The sequence below is a fragment of the Typopeltis vanoorti genome, chromosome 19 (genome assembly GCF_054136105.1).
Source record: "Typopeltis vanoorti isolate ZY-2024b chromosome 19, IOZ_Tvanoo_1.0, whole genome shotgun sequence".
In the NCBI taxonomy this organism is placed as follows: domain Eukaryota; kingdom Metazoa; phylum Arthropoda; class Arachnida; order Uropygi; family Thelyphonidae; genus Typopeltis; species Typopeltis vanoorti.
Genome location: NC_143567.1, coordinates 93013612 through 93039865, shown reverse-complemented (window position 1 = coordinate 93039865; position 26254 = coordinate 93013612). Strand labels below are relative to the sequence as shown.

At 33.6% G+C, this 26254-nt stretch overlaps 1 protein-coding gene across 1 annotated transcript; it reads right to left on the bottom strand.

Moving 5' to 3' along the window:
- Window positions 1-13865: 13865 nt before the first annotated feature.
- On the bottom strand, window positions 13866-16564 carry LOC150096347 (cytochrome P450 3A31-like). Its single transcript, XM_090409667.1, has 2 exons — window positions 16468-16564; window positions 13866-15983 (listed from the first exon to the last, which is right to left on the bottom strand). The coding sequence occupies exon 2, from the start codon at window positions 15966-15968 to the stop codon at window positions 14424-14426; it is 1545 nt and encodes a 514-aa protein (XP_090265793.1). The 5' UTR covers window positions 15969-15983; window positions 16468-16564; the 3' UTR covers window positions 13866-14423.
- Between the last annotated feature and the right edge of the window lie 9690 nt (window positions 16565-26254).

Below are 26254 nucleotides of genomic sequence, written 5' to 3'. Positions count from 1 at the left end.
TAATAAGCTTCATTTCGGCAATGAAAACATTACTTAAATTAAGGGGATATTAAATCCCACATAGTTTTAAAACCGAATAAGAAACACAAAGATTGGAATCAGAGAGTTTCTTGCCGAATATAGTAAACTATAAAGTATCGGCGACATTAGCGTTAGCCAATGCAAGTGATCCTAGTACGTAGTACACTACCGGACAACTCGTTGCAAAGGTGGGGGAAGTTCAGATCGGTATTCTTAGGTATTTTCCATAATGTAAAAACACATTTCCTAGGAAATGTATGCTGTTATTACATTATGGAGGGAGGTCACTACCCAGACCAGTTTCAGCCTTTTTTGAGGCTTCATTATAGTTAACATTGGCAGTTCCAAACGAACATGGAATGTAAATAATCAATACAAAACACGACAGTGTTCATTAAAAAAATTCTTTCATACAAACTCACACAGCTTCTGTTCTTTATTTCAGCGTTTCTTTACTAACAACTATTAATCTATGGTTTGTCATTGGTAATATTTCCTCTACATGGAACTTTATGGCAAACAAGTCTGCTGGGTAAATCATTAAAGGGATCACTAGATCAAAAGCGAGGTTGATAAGGAGTAACTCTCACAATACGCAATTAAAATAAGCTGTCAATCATGGATGAATACCTGTAACCATGGTCTCATCTATGAGCTAGCGCAAAAATTTTGCTGCGTCCTTCTGATCAAACCCGAGCTTTATCAGCTTCAACACAATTATTGTGAGCTGTTGATAACACTCACGTCCCAGAACGTTTGTATTAAAATGCAAGTGCCCGATTACAAAATGAAAAAAATAATAATAAACGAGACTTTACGCTGTTTATTAGCACGTACTTTTGCACTTGAATAACTCAAGTTCAGAACTCCTTCCCCTCCCCCCCAGAATAACAAAGTAAAACAAATTAATCTGTGAACAATTTCAATTTATTTCTAAAAAGATCGTTACTTTTAACATTGGTATTATTATGGTAAACAGTATTTTAAATAAACAGCACACCTGTCAGAAATATTAAAACTTGAAATTATAAACCTAGTTTATAATTTAGGTTACGCAAATCTAATTAATCGAGTATGTTTAAAAAGCATAAAAAAGAGCATGTTTATATCAGTTATATTTGTTATGTTACTTGCGTCAGTGCTCCTAACAACTTCTCTGTTGCTTAGGAGGACGAATCCTATCAGTGGAACCATTATAAGTGTTTTTGCATTAAAGGTGAGCTAGCCAGTCTCATACATCAAAATGAGCTGTTCTGAGAACACACGTATTAACAATAACAAATAACAGAAGTTGTTCTTTCATCTAAATGAAATTTAAGAAAAAGCCAAGTTAATGGTCTTTTGAGTGTAACACTGAAGATGAACAGGAAAGTTGTATATATTATTAATTAATAATATGTACTCTAATAATTTTAGGAAATCTAATGATTCATTATTTGAAACAAAACAGTTTACATAGATGCATTTTACTAGCAACAATGAACTCTGATGCATCGCGCAGTCAACCTGCAACTTTCATTAAGAGTATGTTCATGAAGTAAACTCACCTTAGCAGTAACGAAACCAACAGTAAAACTGAAGTATATAATTTTTTACAGATTGAGTTATCTGAATTCCCATTCCCTTCTGTGTTAAATATAAGATCCACGCTGTAGGTTATCTAGACATTGATTGGTTGCTAACTGATATCTAATAATACATTTCCAATAGAATAACAAAGCACAAAGGATTAAAGTCAAATTATATCGATCACAAGAGTGGAGATTACTCTAGTATAATCTCGTTAAAGAGCATTGTGATTTTTTTTAATGAACTTTGATATTTGACTGAATATCAAAACTAATTTAAGTAGGAGGAGATGTAATTATCAGTTGTTTATCGTGTCGGAATTTTTCTCAAACCTGTGGGAAGTGAACTAAAAAAAGAAACTTTGGCTGAGATTCTGTAATCAGTCAATCTTCATAATCACTGAAATATTTTACTTTTCTTAATTACTAAATATCAACCAATAGTATTTTTATGAAAATGTTAGCACTGAAGTGGGAGCTTAATTTGCATAGTTGATAAATAGATTTAAAAGGAACAGTAAAGTTCAAGGAGGGGGTGGAGAATTCCGCATAGTTTACATAATACATTACTGTTATTATTTAAATCCATCACAGATTCCCAGTTTTCGCCGTACTGAAATAAATGCAGGGTCCTTCACTTTAGCATTAGCAGAAGTAAATGATGCAGAGCAATTTGAATTGATCACTGAATATATATTTCTTGTATTGTCTTCTTCCTATCATGGATTTTAGGCCAAGTCGGGTCTCATTCCATCTTACAATTCTTCTTTTTCCATTTGTTTTATATCTGTTTAGTATTTTTGGCAGTCTGCTATTGTCAATTGATTTAGATGTTCTAACCATTTCTATTTATAATTCTTAATTGGTTTTATATTTAAGGATTGTAAAACTTCTTCATTTGTTTTATGGTCCCACTTGGTATATCCAGCTGTTTTTCTGAGAAATGTCATTTCTGCTGTTGGAATCCATTTTTAATTCTTCTTTTTTATGGCCCATATTTTTCACTTTCATGTAATAAATTTAGTTTAGACACAACGTTGTATAGTCTGATTCTGGTGTTTTATTGTACAGCGGATGGCTTAAACTATGTTATTTATTACATTTACTTGAACAAAATTTGATATTTTAATGGCTAAAATATTTACTTGCTATAATATTTTATTATATAACTCTATTTCTCTTTTTGGGTTTTCTTCATTGAAAGCTATTATTTTGTGTTCACGTTTGATATTCTCTATTATATTGTTTCGAAATTTCATTTTGTGATTTCACTGATGTCTGTAGATCATTTTCAGATATAGCTAATACAATTTTATCACCTGCAAATAATAGTGTATCCTTATTTATGAGTTTATTTGTATACCTAATCGGTTATGCTATTTCAGATCGTTGTGATTATATACATACAGTATATACACGGTGTTCGGGATAAATTTGACATATTTATAATTAATTATATTTTTCCGTAAGTTACATGTATTAACACACACTTCTCTTCATTTAAAAGTTTGGACCCTTCTTCATTCATATACAAGATGTCAGAAAGGATGGATAGCTGGAACCCACCTGAATCATGGAAGAGAATAACTTGTATCATGATGATTCGTGCCCGCCATCACAATAAGGATATTACGACTGCTGCCCAATGCTCTCTGAATACAGTAAAAACAATCAGGCATGAACTAGAGACTTGCAATGGTGACTACGAGGATGTAGCAAGAAGAAAGATCCCTAGCAGACGATCTGATTGCGTTCGTACAGCAGGATTCCTCGCAAATCTGCAGGAACAGGTGTTGAAGAACCCTGGCATTGGAATTCGGGCTTTGTTCGTGGAGTTGCTAACTGTAGTCAAGCCCTGGATAACAAGGGTAGCCAATGGTAGGCCGTATGTATGGCAGCAGGATTCGGCCCCTTGCCACACCTCTGGGAAAAGTCAAAAATGGTTGTCTGAAAATTTCTACGACTTCACCAGTCCAAATGTTTGGCTTCCAAACTCCCCAGACCTTAACCCCATGGATTATTTTGTATGGGGCGCAGTTGAAAAAGACACCAATCGCACTTCCAGTAATACAAAAGCCCAGTTAATGGATAAAATTAAAACAGTTTTTGCGGCCCTTCCCAGGGAGACTGTAGCATCAGCTTGTTCGAGGTTCCGAAGCAGAATTGAAGCTGTGATCGATGCTAATGGTGGTTATTTTGAGTAAATCTTGTTGATAGTATTGTAATTAACTCTGCCTGTAATGTTGTTTTGTCAATTCATTAAATTTAATAGATACAAAGAAGATTTTCTTTTTCCTTACGAAACTGTCAAATTTATCCCGAACACCCTATATATATATAATGTCTGATATAATATCAGAATGTTTTATTTCCTGTGTGTGTGTGGGGGGGGGGGTATTTTTTTATTTCCTGTGTATATTTCTTGAATAGACTGTAAGAGCTGTTTTATATTTAGATCGGTTAATGTTTTAAATAATTTTTGTCTGTTAATCTTATCAAAGGTCTTTACATAATCAACGAAAGCGACGGTGTGTTTCTTTTTGATATTCTCTTCTTTTTCAATTAATAATTTTAGAGAGTAAAAGTTGAGTCTCTGCAAGTTCGGCTTTTTCGTAATCCATTCTGTTCTTCTAGTAATTTGTTCTCTACAATAATAAAGTTTTTCTTTTAATATTCCTGCATTTAGCAGACTAATTCCACTACAGTTATTTCCTTTATTCCAATCAATTTTATTTCTTTTTTTAATAAATTAGGATAACCAGTGCTTTTTCCCCCAAGAGTTCGGAGTTTTTCCAAACATCGACTATATTAAAAAATTTCAGGAATCTTTCATTAAAATTTTCCATGCGTTTTGTACAGTATCATGTTTATCATGTTCTCAGGATGTTTCCCTATCTTTCATTTTATTTATTGTAGTTTTAGTTCTGACATTGTAATATTTTCTGTTAGGTCATTCTTTGTTGTATAAAACTTTACTTCTTTATTATGATGAGTCCAGAGATTTTGAAAATAAGTTACCCATTTTTCTAAAAGTGTTGTTTGCATTTTTATCTTTATTTTATTTCTTTGTTCATGTATATTATTATTTTATAAGTTTTTGGTTGTATCTTACTTACATCCTCAATTCTTTTCTCTCCTTACTTCTCGTTGCAATTGCACTGTTTCTTTTGTACTCTATTATTGCTTCTACTGTCTTGGAACTTAGCTATTTCTGGTAACTCTTTATGTTATATTTTCTATTTCTTTTTCCAAGTTTCGTAGACCCCTTTTTCTATTCCATTTACTCTTTATTTCTAAGCTTTTTGTTGCTGCTTTTGTCAGGATTTGCTTCAGATTTTCCCATTCCTCTTGTAATACTGTACTGAGTTCATTATTCTCATATTATTATTAACGAAAAAATCTCGCAGTTTGTGTCTATTTTGATTACATGCATCTTCACCAAATCTCCCTATGTTTGTTTTGTATTTCCTGTTTCCTACTCTGCCATTTAAATCCACTCCTTGTATTCATAGATAAAAGAAATGAAACAGACTATTTACAGTCTGTTTCATTTCTTTTATCTATGAATAACTGCTTTTCTTTGTAAAAAGTTTTATAATCTTCTTTTCCCTCTTCTGGAGAAATATATCCCGATTATTGTTATGTGACCTTTTAATGTTTTGAGTCGAATTTCTATTAGTCTTTCAGTCCAGTAGTTATAATATACAATATTGTTCTTTATAGATTTAGGTATCATTATCATTAATCCTGCTGATGCTCGTTTTTTTTTCTTTACTCCGCTATATACTTTTTTTGCATATAGTTAATTGTTAATTTAGTACCTTTTTTTGCTTCTTTGTTTCTGTTACTACACATATCTTCACATGGTTTGGTTTAGTTGTTCATCAAGTTCCTCTTCTTTGTGTGCCAAGCTCCTTTCATTCTAAGTTGCAATTTTCATTATATGTGCCTTCTTCCAATTTCGTTTACCTTTTTCCCGAATCATGGTAGCTTCCCTGATAGCCCGTCTGGCTTTTTTTTGGGCTGATACCTGCAAGTGTGTCACACTCACCCAGGAGAGGTTATTAGCCTTTTGCTGGGTATGTCCAGTGATAGAGTTGCTACCTAACGCCTCTGGACAGGCAGTTCTAATAGCATTTGTACCTTTTAGAACAGGATGGACCACGAGTATGTGAGGTTATTTTGGTAGAAGAGGCTATATATATTGCGCTTCACCACCCTTCACACCTCCATTTCTTGTATTGTATATAGCGAAATTCTTTCATTTGGTCTGTGCAGCGCTTTATATATAGATATCATTCTTTGGGAAATTCCAGACGTCTAAAGGAGTAATATTTACGAACTAAAATGCAAGAGATAAGGAGGTTCTATAGGAAGAGAATACAAAATAAAATAGAAATCTAATAGTTTGAATAATTCAGTAAGAAACCATGATACATGAATGTTTGATAAACCAACAGTATGATAAATCAAGAAAAATTTAAAAACAAAAGAGATCGCGAGTATTGAAAAGTAGAATATAAAGCAGAATTACTGTAAAATATTACAGTAATTGTGCTAGCGCAATACTACTCTGTGCTTGCAATTCTTGTAAATGTAATTCTTATTGTGGGTCGCCCTTTTCTTGCAGGATCTCAACTATACTATGCAGTTAGTATTTGTCTATTGTATGATTTTTATAGGTACTTCTATGTACTCTGTTTTTCTGAACAGTCAACTATTATTATTCCTACATTGCTCTATAAATCTATTAAAACGCAAATGGCAGATTGTGCACGGAAGATTGGCCGGATGGTTAGCGCTTTCGGACTCCCGGCAATAAAGTTGAGTCCCACAGCGGCCTAGGAATATTGATCTAACATTTAACATCGTGTGACACGTTAGATAAATATCCCTAGACTTGGATATCTTCCTTAGGAACTTCAATGTACATCAAACTGACTTCCTTTTTCTAACGTCATAGATTAAGCTGGAAGAAACTGTGAATATTTGTTGCTGGTAATCACTAACAAAGTATTCATGTACCAATTAGAATTAGAATATTAAATAATCCTCATCATCTTCAAAACACCATGGATCTTTTTTTTTTTAAAACCAACACTCATTTCAAATATAATGTAGACACCAGCTCTTCTCTCTTGACAGTTCCAACAATGCATTTGTCCATTTTTTTTAATACGGATTAACACTCAACCAATGTCAACTCGGTATATAATGACTAGACAATATAAAATCGATTAACCCCTCCGTGATTTCCATACCTGTTCCCTATGATCTCAATTCTTTCTGCTTTCCTGACTCGAACACCATCCTGACCGAACGAAGACCTCCATCCAGCACTCCTCGCCAAGTCTACTAACGCTGTCCAAACCTGGGTTCGCTCAACCAGTTTGTCAAAGCAGCCCAAGATAAAAGTTCAGGATATGTCAAATGGTTTGAGTCAAAGACGCTGATGTTTCACTCAGTTTACATTACGTCGTATTATAACCAGCATTAAATGTAAAGAAATCCATTACCATATCAAACTTTGGAAAGGCCCAATGCAGAAAACTTACCTCCTACTCAAACGAGATTCGAGATGTCTGGTCCTATGCGAAGGCGACTGGGCCATTCCATGACTCCACCTTTCTAGCTTCCAGATTTGGTAATGTTATAACCCATCACGTAATGATAAACTGAACTCTTGAAATCAGTCCTCTGCAACTCTTGTATGGTCACCCAAGGAACATCATCTCTCACTACATCCCGAAGTTATTGCATGACTGCTTTGATCTTTCTCCATAGTCTGTATGATAAGCAATAATCAGCAGTAGTGTTGATACTGATAAATCTCCATGTTCTAATGAAATACTAATTGATCACAGCTGGTAAAATAAATAACAGGTGTGCTCAAAATCTGCATTCCTATCATATGTGGTATGTGATCTACTGATATCTATTGTACGGAATATAAACAAGACTACATTAAGCCTTTCCCCCAAAAATGGAAATAAACTCGGCCATCAAACTATCCTTCCATTAAATGTTTTCATATTGGTTCTCCCTAAAACAATGGGGATAGTAAATCGCTTGAATATTTCAATTGCATTTGAGAGCCTATAATATGACCTTCCTTATCAAGATAACATGTTAAGGCCTGCCTTCTATCCTTTGCCATTGGGTAGCGAGTTACCTCTCTGGCTATTTACTGGATGGCTTATAGTGAAAGATTTCGTCTTTTCGGATTAAATGATCTCTCACTAAATTCAAATTCGTCTACTTGAAGGCTACATCGTATTGCATCAATTCCAAATCTACCTAATGTTAAATTTTTTTCTTGTCGCTTTTGGTCTGGATCATCAGAAATCTCCCTTCGAATCTTTAATTAATGTTTAGAAGGGAACCATTTTCTTTCGCAGATTTCTGTATTGTCATGTCTTGTCTTCGACTTTGAAGTAATAAGCATTGTGAATGACAGTTTGAGAAAAGAATTTTATTTGAAGTGAATAAACTCAGAGGAAGTTTCATGTGTAGTTCGATATAACTTTGAACCCATATCTCAGTTCTTGTTACGTGCATTTGAGATTTTCTGAATAACTGTAACTACAGTGTATCATATATGTCCTTTATCCATTTCGTAATTGCACTGAAAATAAAACTAAAGTATTAAAAATTAAGAAAACAAAGTAGCAAGGAAATCGATCCTGTTTTGCACAACTGTCCTCACGGGAAAAGGGTCTCCAGATTTTTTTGGAGTGTTTCCAACAGCTGGGATGGCCCACATATATAGAAAACGATATCAGGACCATCCTCAAATTGTACAATAGAGAATTTTCCATATCCAGAAATACTGTTTAATACACAAGATGAACACTTAGGAAGAAAGAACACTTCTTTCTTCATAAGTGTACGTTATGCATTGACTCAGAGGGAAAATCTCTTTCAGAGTTTTGATATCGGTAAGGCAAATTTAGACCTCCAAATTTAGCAATTAAACTTACTTGCATTCTCTGAAATGCGCAATGCTTCTAATAAAACGATTCTAATATTATTTCCTAGCGAAGTCAAAAACCAGGTTTATCTATCGCTTTAAGAACCACATGCAAATTACACATTTTTTAGTACTTTGCTATTGTTGATAACTATTAGGTGAATGAATTATCCCAATACATTCACCTAATAGTTTTTAGTATCATAAAACACACTGAATTATTATTATTATTATTTATTTATTGATTGATTGATTCATTGATTTGTGTTGTCGCCATCTTGAAAACTACTAATGTATTGTCTGAACAAACTTTAGGCGAATCATAAGCTAGGTAATTATCAATAGTTTAATATAAAAAGATGGTAGACTTGTGCTTAAAATATCGGCGTTATTTTTATGGAAATCATTTATAAAAAATCTTTTGTTTTATGTGACAGAAGAATGGCAATTTGTATGTTTTGCGTTCAAATGTTTTTATACATCTGAAAGAGAGTTAGCTGATTTGAATGTTTCTCAATTATTTATTAATAATCTACTGCCGAAATAGTTAGACACTATTTTCCGAAGAAATCGATTCTTTACCATATGTCTAGTTTCTTTTCAAATCCGTTAAGTTAGAGCTATACAATTCATGACGTCATCAGACGTCGACTGCCTTACTCTATATTTAATATATGCAAACTTGTTTATTTTATCGAAAACGTTTACTTACCAGATGAATGCCCTATGCGATGAAAGTGAAATCAGCGAACCTGAATTTTCATTTCCCCTTGTTTTGTAAAAATGAGATAGAAAATTATGTCACCACCGTCTTCCTTCACTGTTTCGATATTCGATATAAAAAATGCACTTGAACGAGGAAGAAGCTTGTTATGAATATGACCTCGAGTTACCTATCACTCAAAACGAATCAGTGTTTCTTATCCTAATGAAACTTATCGCTTACCCCTTTTTCCTGATAAAATATTTGTTCAGTCGACCGAGTATACTGATTAAGAATCTAGTATACGTGCACTCTAAAAAAAGCCAATAACCAGAACACTATCACCATACTTGATATTAGTCAAGGCCGGAAAACCAGAAAAGACGCAATTTAAATTTAAAACTTGTAAATAATTTGTTGCATTTAAAAATATTTTTAAATGTGTGTACGCAGGCATAAATAAAAATAATATATTTTAATTTTGTCTGGTTAATTCTCGGATAAAACAAGTCTTTATCTGTAACTAAAATATTAATATTTGATGTATTGATAAAACAAGTGAATCTATTTTAAATTAAAGACCACTTTATCTAAATATAGATTCACTGTTTTATCAATACATCAAATATTAATATTTTAGCTATAGATAAAGACTTGTTTTATCGAATTAAACAGGCAAAATTAAAATATATTATTTTTTATTTATGCCTGCGTATACATCTTCAAATGTCTTATATGTTTACCGATTCATGGAGGCAATAATTGCAAGAAAAGAGATGTTAGTATCTTTCCCACTATAATCTGAGAATTCGTGTTCTGGGATTCACGAGGACGTCTTGACATTTGCCATTAGGCTGAGGAAAGACCTGCATTCGCATCCCACCTAGGATACAGATAACCTTTACATACATTTTTCAACTAAACGAATTAGAGAACCTCATACAGAGGTGATACTTTTAGTTTTTGTTAACTAAGTTATCTCTGAAAACAATTAAACCTGTCGGAGAACATCACAGTTAAAAGACATAAGTGGCTTCACAGTTTTTTGTGGCTTCGGCCTAAAATGCAAACTGAAACTCATGTCATAATATAAAATCAGGTAGATTAGACATCTAAGTGTATTACATCTATAAACTGCTTGTGTTTCTGGCTGGTATACCATACTTTTCTAACCTGGATATTTTCGACTAAAGGGAATCATCGATACCGACTTAGCTACAGTGACTGGATTGATTTTGGGCGATGCCCTTTTTTGGAGTAATGTCACGTGCTGACAGGAGGTTATGTGGCATCCTATGAACATCTCTTTAAAAGTCCACGTGCCTCTTTTCTGTCATGCATGAAAGACGATCTCAGTACTTGATATACTTATGTATGCAAGCGATTATTCTCAAAAATAACGTCACAGACATTTGTAACCTCTGTAATTAATTTGTAACTCTTTGTGCAGTCATGTCATCAGGGTAATTGATGCAAACGAAACGAACTGATCATTCTAGCTGAGCATTACTTGGTTACATGTTTATTTAGTCTTGAAATAAAACTTAGTTTGCAATTTTTGCAATTATTGCATGGCTAGTATGGATATAACTGGCCACTCAAAAAATATTTGCAACATCTTTGGCAGGGGAAGAACTGATAATTTGCAGTTTAAAGTTATGCCAGTCGCACAAGATGTTGTACTACCCCAGTTGTTTCACATCATCGTGGGATCTCTGATCTAATCTGCTTCCATAAACTTATTCTGAACTAAAAAAGATAGTTAAATAGTATTTAAATAAATTATCTGTAATGGATGTTTAATTTTAAAGATCGTTGTCCACCTTTCGTACGATGCAATATCTGCCTGGTTTGTCCACTGGATCGTGTACCTGATTTTAAGCGAAGAAGCTGTGACTTCGAATTCCACGTCCGTAGGATGCTATGAAACTCTTAATGTGCTATACAAGTTTCTTCGTCTACTGAGACTGCTAATCTGCTTATTAAATTCTTGAAATAGCTTGAAAAACATTCCTTGCTTTGTATCTAGAACAGAGTATCCTGTTTATCTGACCCATAACACTTCAATGATACTTAATGTAGTAGAGGTTTATAACCTTTCGTTGGTGGCTTTCGCATAAATAAATAAAAAGAGCTTGTTGCAATCCATGCTCACTTTTTCTTTTATTATACTCTCACTTAGTATCGGAATGCATACCCTCTTTGCCTTGCAATCACATTTGCCCACACTTTTAAATTTATTTTAATAAAGTCTAAACTACTTGGAAACTTTCCACTTAATACTCCTCAACATGGCTCGTTAATATCGTGTTATGAGTACGACCATCTGAAACACGCACCAATTGGTTAGAAAGGATAAAGCAGTATTTTGTTAACCTGTTTCCTTCTGACTGTCGGTTATAATAAATACAATGCGAAAAACCGTTTGTGAAACTCAAGCATTTGTTCGTATCAATTAAATGCCTTATTATTATTATTATTATTATTATTATTATTATTATTATTATTATTATTATTAGACACCTCCAGGGAGTCTAAAGACTCATCGAGGGAGGACCCATGCTCTACAACTGTCTACGCCAATCAATCAACCAACTGACGCAACTACACCAACGCCATCTACCGCCGACCACCACCACCACTAGTATTTCCAAAGGCAATCAGAAACATCCATGCCCATAGCGGGATTCGAACTCCCCCCGGCCCTTTGGCTGGAGATCAAAAGCCATTTGATTAAAAAAAAAAAAAAACTATTTTATAAATCCCACATCATTACTGTCGACCATATTCTAGTTAGTGAGTGAAATGTGTAAAAATATGGGATTTTTTTCAGATGCATTCTAAAGTAACGTCTTATATTTAATAGAAAAAATTAATTAATAAAATTCAAAAAAGTATTTATTTAGAAAAAAGTAACATAAGAATAAATAGCATTAAAAATAATAACACTGTAATAAGTAACATTAAAATATAACATTGGAATAGATAACATTAAAAAATCATTAGTTTAGAAAGAAAAGAAAAGGGGAAAAAGGTTAAATTAATAACTGATCCAACGTAAATTTGAAACAACAACAACATTTATAACAGCGCAGACTAACGTCGTCTCCTCACTCTGTGCCATTCCTATTGCAATAATTCAGAGACCTTTAGTAATTGAACTGTGAAGCTTCTACTCGTGAATGAGTGCTGTTCACTTCATTCCTCTATGAGTTTATTTCTTTACTAAAATACATACTATTTGGTGAAATATCAATTGGTTACAATATTACGAGAGAATTGCTATTGTGTCTCCTAGCGGCTTATTGATTGTTAGTAGCTCCTCCTTTATGCGGCTTTGTTATGATAAATATCGGCGATAATTTTTTCTTATCACTAGCCTAGTTCACCCTGCCTAAAACTCTTAACTTTTTGTCAAGTTTGCTTAGTCTTATTCCTTCTTTAATATGTTTCATCGTGACTAAATTTTGATTAAAAGTTGCAATTACATTGACGAAGTCATTTATAAGAGAATTAATAGGATGCTGAGTATAATTTTGAAATATCGGATTCAGAAATGCAAATACCACATACCTCACAATTGGTTAATAATTCCAAGAATATACGAAAAGATGAGTTATTTATTCCTCATCGAATTCTGCGATGCCATCTTATACTCTGCAGTCTCCGGTTTCATTCATCCTTTCAGATTTTTCTTATACATTGCCTAATTATTTTTAACCAATGATCAGACGTGAAATTAGTTATTTGTAGTATTTCACAGTCATGGAAAGTTACAGCGGTAGTTTGCACATTACAGGAAAACCATCACTCGATTAACAAGGCAGGCAGGAATATTATGAGATTTCCATCGCTAAGGAATTTTAGTTAACAAGGTTTACTGATACTTGATGACATCATCCCAGAAAATAACGATGGCATAATGGATGTGAAAAGAAAATATTCTACGATGTATGGACACTGAAAGGAATTATCATTCTGAGGTAAGCTATTTAGTAAAGAAAGATAATAATTCATATTTCTTAGCCAGGCAGTCGATGGCAAACAAACCGTTACGAAAGCTGAAACGATGATGTTGGAATATTTGATAATACTGTGCATGTATGCGGCCTCCCTTACTGCTGTATTGCACTATCTGCAGTGCTTTCTTGATGGGGATTGTATTTAATAATGCTTGTTATCTGCTTCGTAAACAGCAGAACATTTTGTTCGTTCTATATGAGGTGTGATATATTATTGAATTTTTTTCCTGAGTAGGATAGTTGAGATACACAAATGTCCGCCAGATAACGTCCTGATTATGAATGCAATGTTTATCGATTTTAGCACTAACAGATCATAATTTTCAATTTCTATTCTTTATATCTGAATAATGATTTTATATTCTAATATATAACAGTTTTCTATTCTTCTGGTATAATATCTGTACAGTTCGTGCGATCTGAAAATTCATTGCAGTGTTGAATCGTGATATTACTGTGTTTTTCCACAGATTTAAAGTTGAACGTTACAAATAAAAAATATTTATCCGATAGATGTATTCATTTCTTTATTTCAAATAAATGCAATACAGAATTTTGCTGTTTAAAAGGAGGTTGAAAATTTTGACTTGGTTAAATATAAAATTATAATTAGTGTCTGTAATGGAATAATGCATAGCAAAGTTATTAACAACATCTAGATTTTATAAAACATTGACATGTACATTTTTACAAGAGTACTAGGCGAACAACATACTTATGAAACCTATGTTTACATTTTTGTGAATAAACATGAAGAATATTATAAATTACAGTTGATTGTTTATAGGTGTACTTAACAGTGTCATAACAGAACAGCAGCTTAGCATTTAAATAAATTATTCGAAGTAGTTACACAAAATGTTCTTTCTGATAGTAACTTTGAAGCGACAATGATACATAAAAGATTCTTCTAACCTTTGTTCGGTTTTATGTATAGTTTGACGATGACATCCTTATGGCAGCTATTCAGTCTGTTTTTTTGTGTGTCTAACTTCACTTTTAACCTCATTGCGAACACTTCGATTACACATGAATCCCATACATTTTGACTTTTCTTCCTTTATGATCAGAGCAAAGAGATGGTTCCATTCTCCACGAAAAGGGACATCGCACACATTCACATCAGAACGTATATAATATCAATTCCTAGGCACAGCTTTTAGATATATACCTTTAGCTGGGTTGATTATAACTGATCGACACACTAAATGAAGCGGATCATCCGTTTTTTCACATGGTTCCAGTTTGTAGTTCTTAATAAGTCTTGCAAGTGCTAACTTGGCTTCTAGTAGAGCAAATCTCATTCCAATACAATTACGTGGACCCATTCCAAAAGGCATAAACGCTAATTTATTTACGTGTTCCTTATTTTCTAGTGAAAATCTATCAGGAATGAATTTCCACGGATCAGGCCATAAATCAGGATCATGATGAATATCCCACACAGCAGCTTGTATCACTACTCCTTTGGGAATTATTTGTCCGTTAATAACAGACGTTTCAGCACATTCTCGTTCAACGAAGGTGATCACTGGAGGATATAACCGTAAAGATTCGTTTATGACTTGGTCAAGATACTGAAGATTCTGTATGTCGTCGTATGTTGGAATCACTTTATCCTTCAGGGAATCAAATACTTCTTGATAAAGTTTTTCTTGAATGTCGAGATGTTTGATTAGCAGATACGCCGTGAATGCTAGGCATGTGGATGTGGTCTCGTATCCTGCTAACAAAAAAAGACAAGCATTTCCAATTATTTCTTCTTTTGTTAACGATTGCTTGGACTCACCTGAGCATTCAGAATCACCATCGTCTTTTGCTGAATCCATAAGTAACTGAAGAAAGTCTATCCCTCTTTCTTCGGGATGTAGTTTTCTAACATCGATAACGTTTTCCAGATTTGACGCAATCATGGTTATCATTTTTCCAAGTTTGAAATAATCATTTATGAACTCCATAATTTTGCCTAGTGATGGAAACATGTTCGCTATATCCAAAATAGGATTATTGCAGCTTAAAAAAAAGTCTTTGACTGCTATTAGAAAAGGATCGTTCTTATCTTTTTGGCACTTCAATTTCATAGCTAAAGCGCAGTTGCCGATAACATCGAGTGTTAACGCCTGAAAACATTCACTGATATCAAACATCTTGTTGTCTTTAGCATTCTTTGTTATGATTTCAAGAAATAAGTCCACCTTTTTATTAATAATATGCGTCATATATTTGATCTTACCACTACTGAAGGTTGGAGTTAGAATTCTTCTTACATCTTTCCATCGTTTGTTTCTGAGGAAGATCAAGGACTTGGAAATCGGCTCTAAAGTTACCGATGGCTGGTCCCTATTGATAAACTTGTGAGCATCTTTGATCATTACATTTTTTATTATATCTAAATCATTCACATAAAGACGGGGTATACCTCCTATATAATATCCAAAAACATTTCCATATTTCTTTCGCCACTCACTCATGGCATGACTTGGAGTTTCGAAAGCACGCAGTTGATAAAGATTACCCGAAAAAAAATTTGGTTTCGGCCCTGGAATTCCATGACGTTTAAAAATTTGAAGCTTTTGATATCGGCTATGTATCCAAAATATTACATACGAGATCAAGAGAAACAGCAGAATGGCCACAATCAAGTAGAAATTTACACCTTCCTTCCAATATGATAAAATATCCATATTTGGCACAGGAACCTGAAAAAAAATTTTTTTTGTTACATCGTATCACTGAAGTGTTGATTCAGAAATATTACATATAAAAAACATATAAAACTGAATATAAATCGAAGTCTACTCATTGTATCTAGTTTCTATTCGTAAATGATTTTTTGAACTGAGGCATTGAATCATTTTTATTTCCATTTATTTATATTTAGTTGTAATTAAATAAAAATGTAAACACAATTAAATAAACATACTTCTTCTATGAATTTAAAATACAATCAAGAATTTTAATAGCCGAGTATCTGTGACATTTCCCCTTTGTAAACTTTAGTAGTGTTAAGGCGATATATTTGGCAAAACATTAATAGAAAATTAAGTTATCTAAACCTAACACACAATCTAGTTCTCATCATTCATATCCTTCATATAACAATGCTATTTTAATGTACACTAATACTATCGCTGTTTATTTTCACACGTTTTAAAATTTTAAATAATCGACATCTATACTTACTGCTAAATTCGTTCTGCTAAAAACACTCTTTCAGTTTGTATATAAAGTACAATTCTTGGTTTATTTTAGTTCATTATAAAGTTAAGTTCTCAAACAGTTGCTAAAGTTATGTAGTATTGGACATGCCGAATTTATTAATATATTAATCTTTAAAACATTCTGTGCATGCGCGATCAGAACTACTTAAACATCGAAAGAACAAATCACAGAAGAGAGAGCCGCTGATAATATCTAATAATATCAATCAGGAATATGATTCAAATCGTACTGGAGTAAATTGAACCCGCCTATTTTATCTGATTCACTATCTTTTTCTATTGCTTGCAAACAGGTAAATGATGTAATGTGTTTAGGTTTCTATGGTGATCTCTAACTTCACTTTGAACGTCATCCACACAGTTTTAATGTCACGTTACCCTTAGGAATCAATTCACTGTTGATTATCGTTTCCATCCAGTATGCTGTGAGATGTTTCCGATTTCTGTGCGTGCATAAAGGCGTTTCGCGTCATTAGTGATATCTTTGTTCATCAGTTTATCTTGTTTATTCATAAAAGGACAATTATTACGTCTTTTCATGGTCCGTTGTTCTACTGGTTCTTAATAAACATTTAAAGTTTTGAGGTTAAACAAATATAATGCAAACACGCCTATTAAATTATTGGCTTTACTATTATAATTCATATAATACTGTGAGGGATACTAGAAAAAAATAACCTACTTCAATTCATATGAAGGTGAAGCATTTTTATGTACTGAAAATTGTTCTTGGACCTTATCTCAATTATAGAAGTTGCTTTATACAGAATGCTATTTAGAGCTCTGGTTGAAATATAAATAAATTAATTAAAATGTATACGAATGCCGCATTCCTGTTTGTACTGCTCATATAGTTATTGATGAAGTAAGATCAGACCCTAACCAGTCAGGACTGTACATTTTCCCATCCTATGGTTAATATATATAGAGCAAAATATGGACCATATATACGCACTGTTCCAGAGGTGGATACCTGTCTCTTGATAAATATCATTTGGTTTTCTTTCGTTTCATCCATGTTTCGTTTGTTTTTAGCTTTTCACTAATAATGCATGAATATTTATTTCATTTTATTGTATTTTTTTATTTTTATCATACTCCCCCCCTCAATCCTTAAATATGTATCCTTAGAATTCGACGACTGGAAAAGAATAAATACTATTCACAGATAATCGCTCACTTCATGGCAGGTTTTCAGTACTCGAACTTCGTGTAGTTGAGAGCATTAGCTAAATTAGACTCTTCGTCATAGAGGAGTTCTAACTTCACAGATTTACCATTTTGTTATAATAAAACAAAATTCATATCGATTTTTCTTCTTTGTATTTTCAAGTAAAATTTTGTTATATGGAATCCAGGTGGGGAACATAAACTTAGGATTGCATAAAATTAATCCTGTTTGATTCCCCAAGAGTTCACCAAATTATAAAATCCATTCTCGTTTGAAATTTTTCATGTATTTCAATTGAATCCAATAAACTTCAAAGGAAAATATTTCCTGAGTATTCAATGAACTCTCTCCTTGACTTCTGTTTTCTGCTCATGGTTTATCATGGTCTTCAAGATTCATCCAGAATAAACGCTGGGTTTAATGCAATTATGGTTACTATGAGGCCAATATATTATGTTTGCTAAATGTTTTCTGTTTAGATGGATGAAAAACACGAGTTTTCAATAAAGATTATCAAATTATCTGAAGATTTTCGTATGAAAATACCACAGTTATAATAAATTTGTGTCTGGAAAACTTACATACATTGCTGATTACAGAATGCTTTACTGAAAATTAAAAATGCAATTTAAAAAATGGAAAACCGTAGTCTGGTACGGTATAGCGATAGTCTACAAGGTAATATTCCTCGCTTATTACTTTTACTTTTCATTAAGTCTAGAATGTTCTATTGCAAGAATCATTTCACTGTTGGCTAGCACTTCAGCTAGTCAAGAGGGAAATAATATGTTCTGTATTATCATTATCGCATGATTACTTAAAGTAATTGTAAACATGCAGTTAATATTCTGTACGGATTTTCTAATAGCAATGCACCTGCTGATGTCGAGAAATATTTGCGATGATTTTCACTACGAAGAGTGCTCAATCCAATACAGAAGAATGTTGGTAATGAAAAGGCAAGCATTATACAAATGACACACACACACACACACAAAGGATTAATGTGCCTGAAATTTTCTTCATATCCTGCGAATGACATTTTAGGAAACATTACATACACAGTGAAGGATTTTATCCTTACTCTTATCAGTAGATGAGCTATTTAACCTGGACACAATGGGTATACGAGTTGGAACTGTGCCATTTGGTTGATGCATGCACCGCTCCCTTGCTACATTTCTTTTTAGGGGAAAGGTTTCGCATCACTGATTTCGCTTTCCTAGATTGAGTGGTGGTGGGATTACATGCATATTATGGTCCATAAACACAATTTGGACATAGAGACGAGCTAATTCAAAAACGTTTTGACGTGCAATGTTCACTATTTATTTATTCTGTAGCTCTTCTGAAGTTTCAACTTTGCATAACTAACCGAAGTCTACTTGTATCTGAGCTGACAGCTGCATTTTGAATATTTATTCAATTAAACTGCGAAATATAATACTTTTTTCCAGATAATATTTAGTATGTAATATGTAATATCCGTAGTATGTAATATTACGTATGTAAATATTACATACTACGGATCTTTGAGAATGCACATATGGTATTTCTGATTTCTGATATCTGTTTTTTTTTTATTATGAATGTAATAATACTCTTAAGTCTGAAATGAAATTTTAATTAGTAAAGAGTGTAGTTCAGATCGTTTCACTAAACTGCTTTTTATAAATATAAAGTGTTCGATGACTTTTCCAGTTAATGTCTTCATGACCTGAAATTGCACTCTCTTGTACCTGTTGATACAACATAAAGCTTTATCTCACAGTGTTGTCACACCTCAGTAAGAATTGCCGTGTGTATTTGCTTGTAAATGTTCTTTCTTTTAATATTTGTAACTATGTCAGTAATTGTGAACTAAACACATGGAATGAGTTATCTGTTTGCTTCGTTTGTTATTTCTCAATCCATCCCTTCACGATATTACTCTCTTGTTCAACTCCTAACGCTTTATAAATATCAAATCCTACCGACCTTAGAACATTGTTCTTACAATTGGGAGATGTACCTTAAAGCTCCCTAAGAATTCTTGATTGTATACAGAAGAGGGCAATCCGCCTAATTGGTGATCCCTTTCTAGCAGACTCCTCCCAGTTACGTTCTCATGGACATTCTATTTCTGCATTATTCTTTTTTGATAGGCACTTTCCTCTAAATCATATAAGAATACGAACAGCCGCTGGCCATCAACTGGTCGAACTAACGTTTGATTTTCTATCTCTGTTCTTTGAACCCTTTTTCCCAAATATTATTTCTCACAGCGAATTCCACCCTTACATTTTTCAATAAACTTGTCAATAGATTCCTTCTTCTTAGCCACTTTCCCACACAGACACTGTTACCTTATAAATTTTGTATGACAAGGATTTCGTTCGTACATCATTCGAGATTCTCGATGACAAATTTCCCTTTCCAAACTAACTGATGTGGCCTTTTCCATTACTAGAACTGTAATTCAAATATAAATTTATTATAATGATTTACTGAAATCCAAAACATTCCCTATCAAGTAAAGTTTTTGGCTTTTAATCTTAAGAATATAAAAACAAATACAAATTTTCTTTGATATTTTAAGCTATAGTAACTTTAAATTTTAAAACAAAGACATCTGTATCCGTAACTCCAAACATTTATCTTAAGGATAGCAAATAACAGCAGTTTATGCTCACTTCTTCAATATTTCTACGAGTCGGAATTTATTCAACAATTAGAAGGAAAATGCATCATCAATAGAATATTAAAACAGATACAAATTTACATATCTCTAAATATGTCAGGTTTACCAATAATTCTTCTATTTAATACGATGCATTAATTGCTGATGTACACAATAACCGTCACTGACTCGAACATTTGTTCCTTAGTAGCGTTGTTGATCAACAGTTTGCGGTTATGATCCATGTTATCTATTTATTAATATTTAATTAATAAATATATTTTGTATATGGGTTTGATTATCCGAAAGATTATTAATTTGTTTACAAAGTGGTGAATTTTTAAACGCATATCAACTAATTTGTTTTTATTTATTTATTTAAATAAATGTATAAACGGTATTCTGTCATATAGTATTATTCGTTTTATTTAAATAAAAATTGAAATTTGAAGTTTGAAGCGCCAACTTTAGAAGTTTCTAGGCTTGCCTTGTATGAAGTTGTTACAGAATACAGGACGTTACATGCACACAATAATGATCAGGATAAGGAAGGAGTGGCTGTTGTGTTAATACCGTATATATTATAGTATTAATATAGTATAATCAGAAGAGTATTTCAAGCACCACATATTATAAACGTTGTTTTCAAAATGTCAGTATATATAGAAATAGTTATACTTAGTATTACCAATATATACATCATTTTTGATAATGTTAATAGTATTCGTATTTTTAAATAGTTACTTAATGAAGATAAATGTAACGAAGGACAATTAAATGTTTTTATACGTAAAAAAAGCGGGAAATAAAAAGAAATATAATTAGTTGGCATTCCATAACATGTAAACAATAACCAACCAGTTCCGGCCATCATCTTTTTTCAGAAGGAAGTATGACTGAATTACACCAGAGGATTCATTCTGTGGTTAACATAGCTCTGTTTTTAGCGAGTTTTATAGTTTAAATACAAAAATAAAACGATGATTTTAGGAAAAAAATAAGACAATTGCAAATAATAAATAAGAACTACTGCAGAAGAACTTGCGATCGCAGAATTAATAAAAAGTGTTATGATTAAGTTATATCTCCTTTTTCGAACGCCAAATAAATAAATTACTGCAACCTAAAGTGATTAGAATAATTGAAATCACTCTTTAGTATACATTGATAGTAATAAGAATACCAAAGAATATTATGGGAACGTAGGTGTGCTTGTGGGTTGTTGTTGATGATGATGTTGATTGCGTGTTCTTCTGTCCGGTTTTCCTGGTTTGTGGGATGAAAAATCTTTCTACCTCATATGAGACTGGTTAATCCACTTTTAATTTATTTATTTTTATTTGCCGCAAGAATCTTATGATGGCATTCACGTACAGTATCTCTTAATCAATATGAAAAACAAGTGAATGGCGCTGAAATAGAAATTATGTCCTGTTGTTACCAAGCAAAAATTTAATTACGGAAGCTCTTATCTGGTATCTTAATCCACTAGGCCTTATTCAGACATTACATGCAGATCAGGTGACAATTATACTATGATTTCTAAACAAAGAGTTCACGAATAGTAAAATAGTGCAATTTTAAATACCTATATTGGGAAGTACTCAACTCGAACACCTTCTTTATAATGTAGAGAAAAAAAACGAGTAGTACGTGTTCAAAAGTAATCTTGGCACGGCATTTATCCATTTAAAAATTATTTATATTATATATATATATATTATGCAGTCCATAAACACTGCTCTTAGAGACCATACGTCGATCTTTTTCAAGCTATTTCAGGCCTCTAATAAGTGGGGCGATGGTCTCACACCGGACAATGCAATGATCCCCCCCCCCCTTACTTTAAACACAGTCCCAAAAAAATGCCATGTCTACAGTTCAAACACGCAGCCTGCTTGTTAAAGCTGGTACATTGACCACTCAGCTAACCAGGCCGGCAAATTGGACTTTAAAAAAAATAAAAAATCAGACTTTTGGATGCATTCTTTATGTTTCAGAAATTTTAAAGAAAAATGACCGCTTCCTCTACCTCCTATTCCATTTTGGATCTATTGTTATTTCTAATTCTCCGGACGTTAAAACTAGTGTGTGGTGAAAAAGGTTAATGCGACTCCTGCATTCATTTTTTCCCCTGTATATAAACAACGTCCACTTTCCATAGTGATAATATATATAAGTAAAGGAAGCTTTCTGGCTTCAGAATCACCGATGAATTCAGGGAGAAACTAAATGTCCAACTCTCTATCCAAAGGAGATATCAGTGAAATAAAAATCAAAAGATAGTTCGAAGTTCTATTTACTTTCGTACACTATTTCTCAATAAAATTTACCCTTCCTTTCAAAACCTTTTTACGCCACGTAACAAGTTTTTCAAAACCATTATAGTAAAATTCTTCAGGTTATTTTCGAAAATAGTTTTCTTACCTGTTCGCCATCTTTCAAAATGGATACTCTTGAAATGTGTCTTGAATTCCAGAAACATCTAGACGTCCGATGGAGTCTAGACCAATGTTGGGAAAAAAACCAACACAATTCTTTGTATCAACTTTCTTAGGAATTTATCCTCTTGGTGAATGATATCTTTGTGGTGCCAAAAATGTCACTTTTTTTTATCCCAAAAGACAGTCACCCTCCAATCACATCTGTTTATTTCACCAGTCAACTGACGCGACATCCAACATTCCCTCATTACTGCAGCTAAGTTCTCTGATTTGGTTCAGTTTTGGCAGCCTACTTCGTCCAATCGGTCATTAATGATGATGTAGAGGCAGGATGAAGGAATAAAACAAGACATTTCAAGCATAGTCACACCGTAAAGGCTGCATACCCGTGGACATTAGAAAGCCCCTCATACTAAAACTTAGCGAACTCCATTTGTTATACTAGGATGATGAGTGTCAACCATTTAATTATCATATTTAAGTATGATTAAGTGTTGCTCAAACTCGAAACTTCATATAATGTTGAGACTACATCATAGAAACGAATAAGCAAACTTTGGTCATAACAATCATGTAATGAGAATTAACTTAATGATAATTTAATTGTAGGAAATTTAATGTCAAATATCTCAAGCAAAATTGTATATGAAGGTCGACTACAATGCACGCAGATTTTCAACGTTTAATTCTCTTAAGTCATTTGTATTGCCCTAATTTATTTAGGAGGAGGATTGAGGTCAGAAGAACAACGTTTTGCTCTCTCTTGTCATTTTATCTTCTTTTTCTTTTTATTATTATTATCAGACTATCCTACATCAGGAAACACATTTAAAATGAAAAAAGTATTGCAATGGACTCCTCCCGTTGTGTTAACACGAACTTGGAAAATGTTTGGTCAACCAAAGAGATTCACGAATATTTAAACTAATGCAATTTTAAAGAATATAAACTGATGAAGAAATTTACGAATTCTAATGAACTGTATAACTATTTCCGAAACTATTCACACAATTTAGGGTTGTACCAACCAATTAGGAACTTCTTATGGAAAGTACTCAAATGATGGCTTTAAAAAATCGGGCAATTATATTGAAATACTCGGACAGACGACTAATTCTTCCAGGTTTGTGTGTTTGCAATATTCGTCTTTTATATTATTATTATTACCTGACACCTCTAGGGAGTCTAAAGACTCATCGAGGGAGGGCACCTACTCTACAACTCTCCGACTCCACCAGCTACACTACAGCGAACCTCATCACCTACCAACGCCATCTACCACCCATCACCATCACTAGTATTTCCACAGACAATCACAAATATCCATGCCCATGGTAGGATTCGAGCCCGCAGCCTTTTGGCTGGAGAGCGGATACGTTAACCACTCTGCCAACTAGGCCGGCTCAAAGGAGGCGCTCAAAGGTGCTTACGGAGGTGCTCAAAGTTAATAATCATGAAATAATGGATTAAATTTTCTTTAGAAGCTCAAGACAAAAAAAAAAAAAAAATCGCGACTTCTTTGTTGATTTTTGTTAAGTAAATAAAAAAATTAACAAGCCAAAACAACCATAAACTTTTCCAAAATATGTAACTCAAAAAACTTAGCACTGACATGTTTCGTAATGAGACCGGTAGCTAAGCATGCACACACACACACACACGCGCGCGCGCGCGCGCGCAATTTACAGCATTTAACACCACCACAAATCCCCCTAACTTTTTAAGGGGATTTGTGGTGGTGTTTTTTTTTTTTTTTCTGAATTTGTATTTCTTATTTAACAAAATAAAATACAATTTTGTGGCACTTTTAGCCATAAGTCGCTAAATTAAACTAAACCTAAACAAAGAATCTAATGCCCCTGAACAAATTTAGATACCTATCCTTTCAAGATTTTACCAACTGAACGATCGCATCGTATAACGCCCGGATCGTGCCACATCTGGGCTACAGTAAACAAATCTGATCTCCAGAGTTTAGAGGGTATAAAGATACTTTGAAGAGGGTGTAGAGGACGTTGACAAAAATTATTTCAGGACTCTGGAATGTTAGCTACGAGTATAGATTGACGTCATATAATCTACTGAGATTCACAGATAGAAGGCGAAGAGATAATATGATTGAGACGTTTAAAGGCTGTTGACAGATATTTATTAAATGGATACGAGAAAGAACTAGAGGGGGCCATCTTGGAAAGTGAAGGGAGTGAAATAAGAAATTAAGGAGTAAGTGAAAGGTCTTACTAGAATAATACACTGCTTGTAAAGAATTCCCATAGGCAAGGTAAATGGTAACATGTAACAAGTCACATCTTTGAAGCCATTATAAATTGGAGGAATATGATGATCCCAAGTCAGTTTAACTGTATGGGTGAAATGGCTGCCAAAAGGAAACTCATGGAGTTTGAAAGAGGTGTTGCGATAGGATGCCATGTTGCAGAACTATCTGTTCGGCAAATTGTTGACAAATTGGGCCATCCCAGGTCAGTAATCAGCAATACCTTACAGAGATGGAAGTGCAGGAAGTCAAATGCAAGTGCTAACCGCAGTGGACGACCTACCACACTCACCGAACGTAACCTTAGGGTGCTACGAAGGATAATATGTAAAAACCATCATTCGTCATCCGATACGTTGAATGCGGAGTTCTGGTCATCGACTGCGGTCCTACCATGGGTTTCCATGGTAGGACCGCAATATGCAAGCCCCACATGACTACATAGCTCTGAGAGGTATCTGAACATTCTGGACAATTTATAATGCTTCCTACTATGTGGAGGCTTTTAGGAACTGACCATTGTCTCTTTCAGCAAGGCAATGTACCGTGTCATAAGGCTACTGCTGTAACTCTGTAGTTTGTAGAAATGCACGTCACCATACTTGACTGGCCTCCAAACTGCCCTGATTTCAATTCTATTGAACATCTGTGGAATGAACTGGAGCTTCCAGTGAGGTCAAGGAACCTCCGATCCACAACAGTCCAGGACCCGATTATTTGCCTACAGGAAAAATGGGCCAAAATTCCCATAATCGCTACCGTATGCTTATCGGAAAACAGACTACAAGCTATTTCCATCGCAGTAAAAAACAACATCATCATTATACTTCTAAGTTCCCTCCTTTTTTAAAACCATAAACGGGCGTATCTTTCTCTATTTATTTCTGACAAAGTGGTTTCTTCTCCATTGTCCCTTTCGTACCCCTCAGTTTCGCTTAATTGATCACGAACCAGTTATTTTAAGTAAGTACGTGTGATACGGAAATGAGTGACCATTCGCCTCTGATGATGCCCAATGAACTGACGGAATCACGTGTGATACGAGCGCCAGCAGTTAACACATCTAATATATGACAGCACATATTAATAAACCACTAATGTTTCTTCTCTCTGATGTCTTAATAAATCATTTTTTGAAATAGAAATTCCAGAAAACGGTAATCAACATTCCTGTCATAATTTACGAGCATATAAAAAAAA

Coding starts and splice junctions, on each gene's coding strand:
- LOC150096347 (XM_090409667.1), bottom strand. CDS start 15,968: ATGGATATTTTATCATATTGGAAGGAAGGTGTAAATTTCTACTTGATT.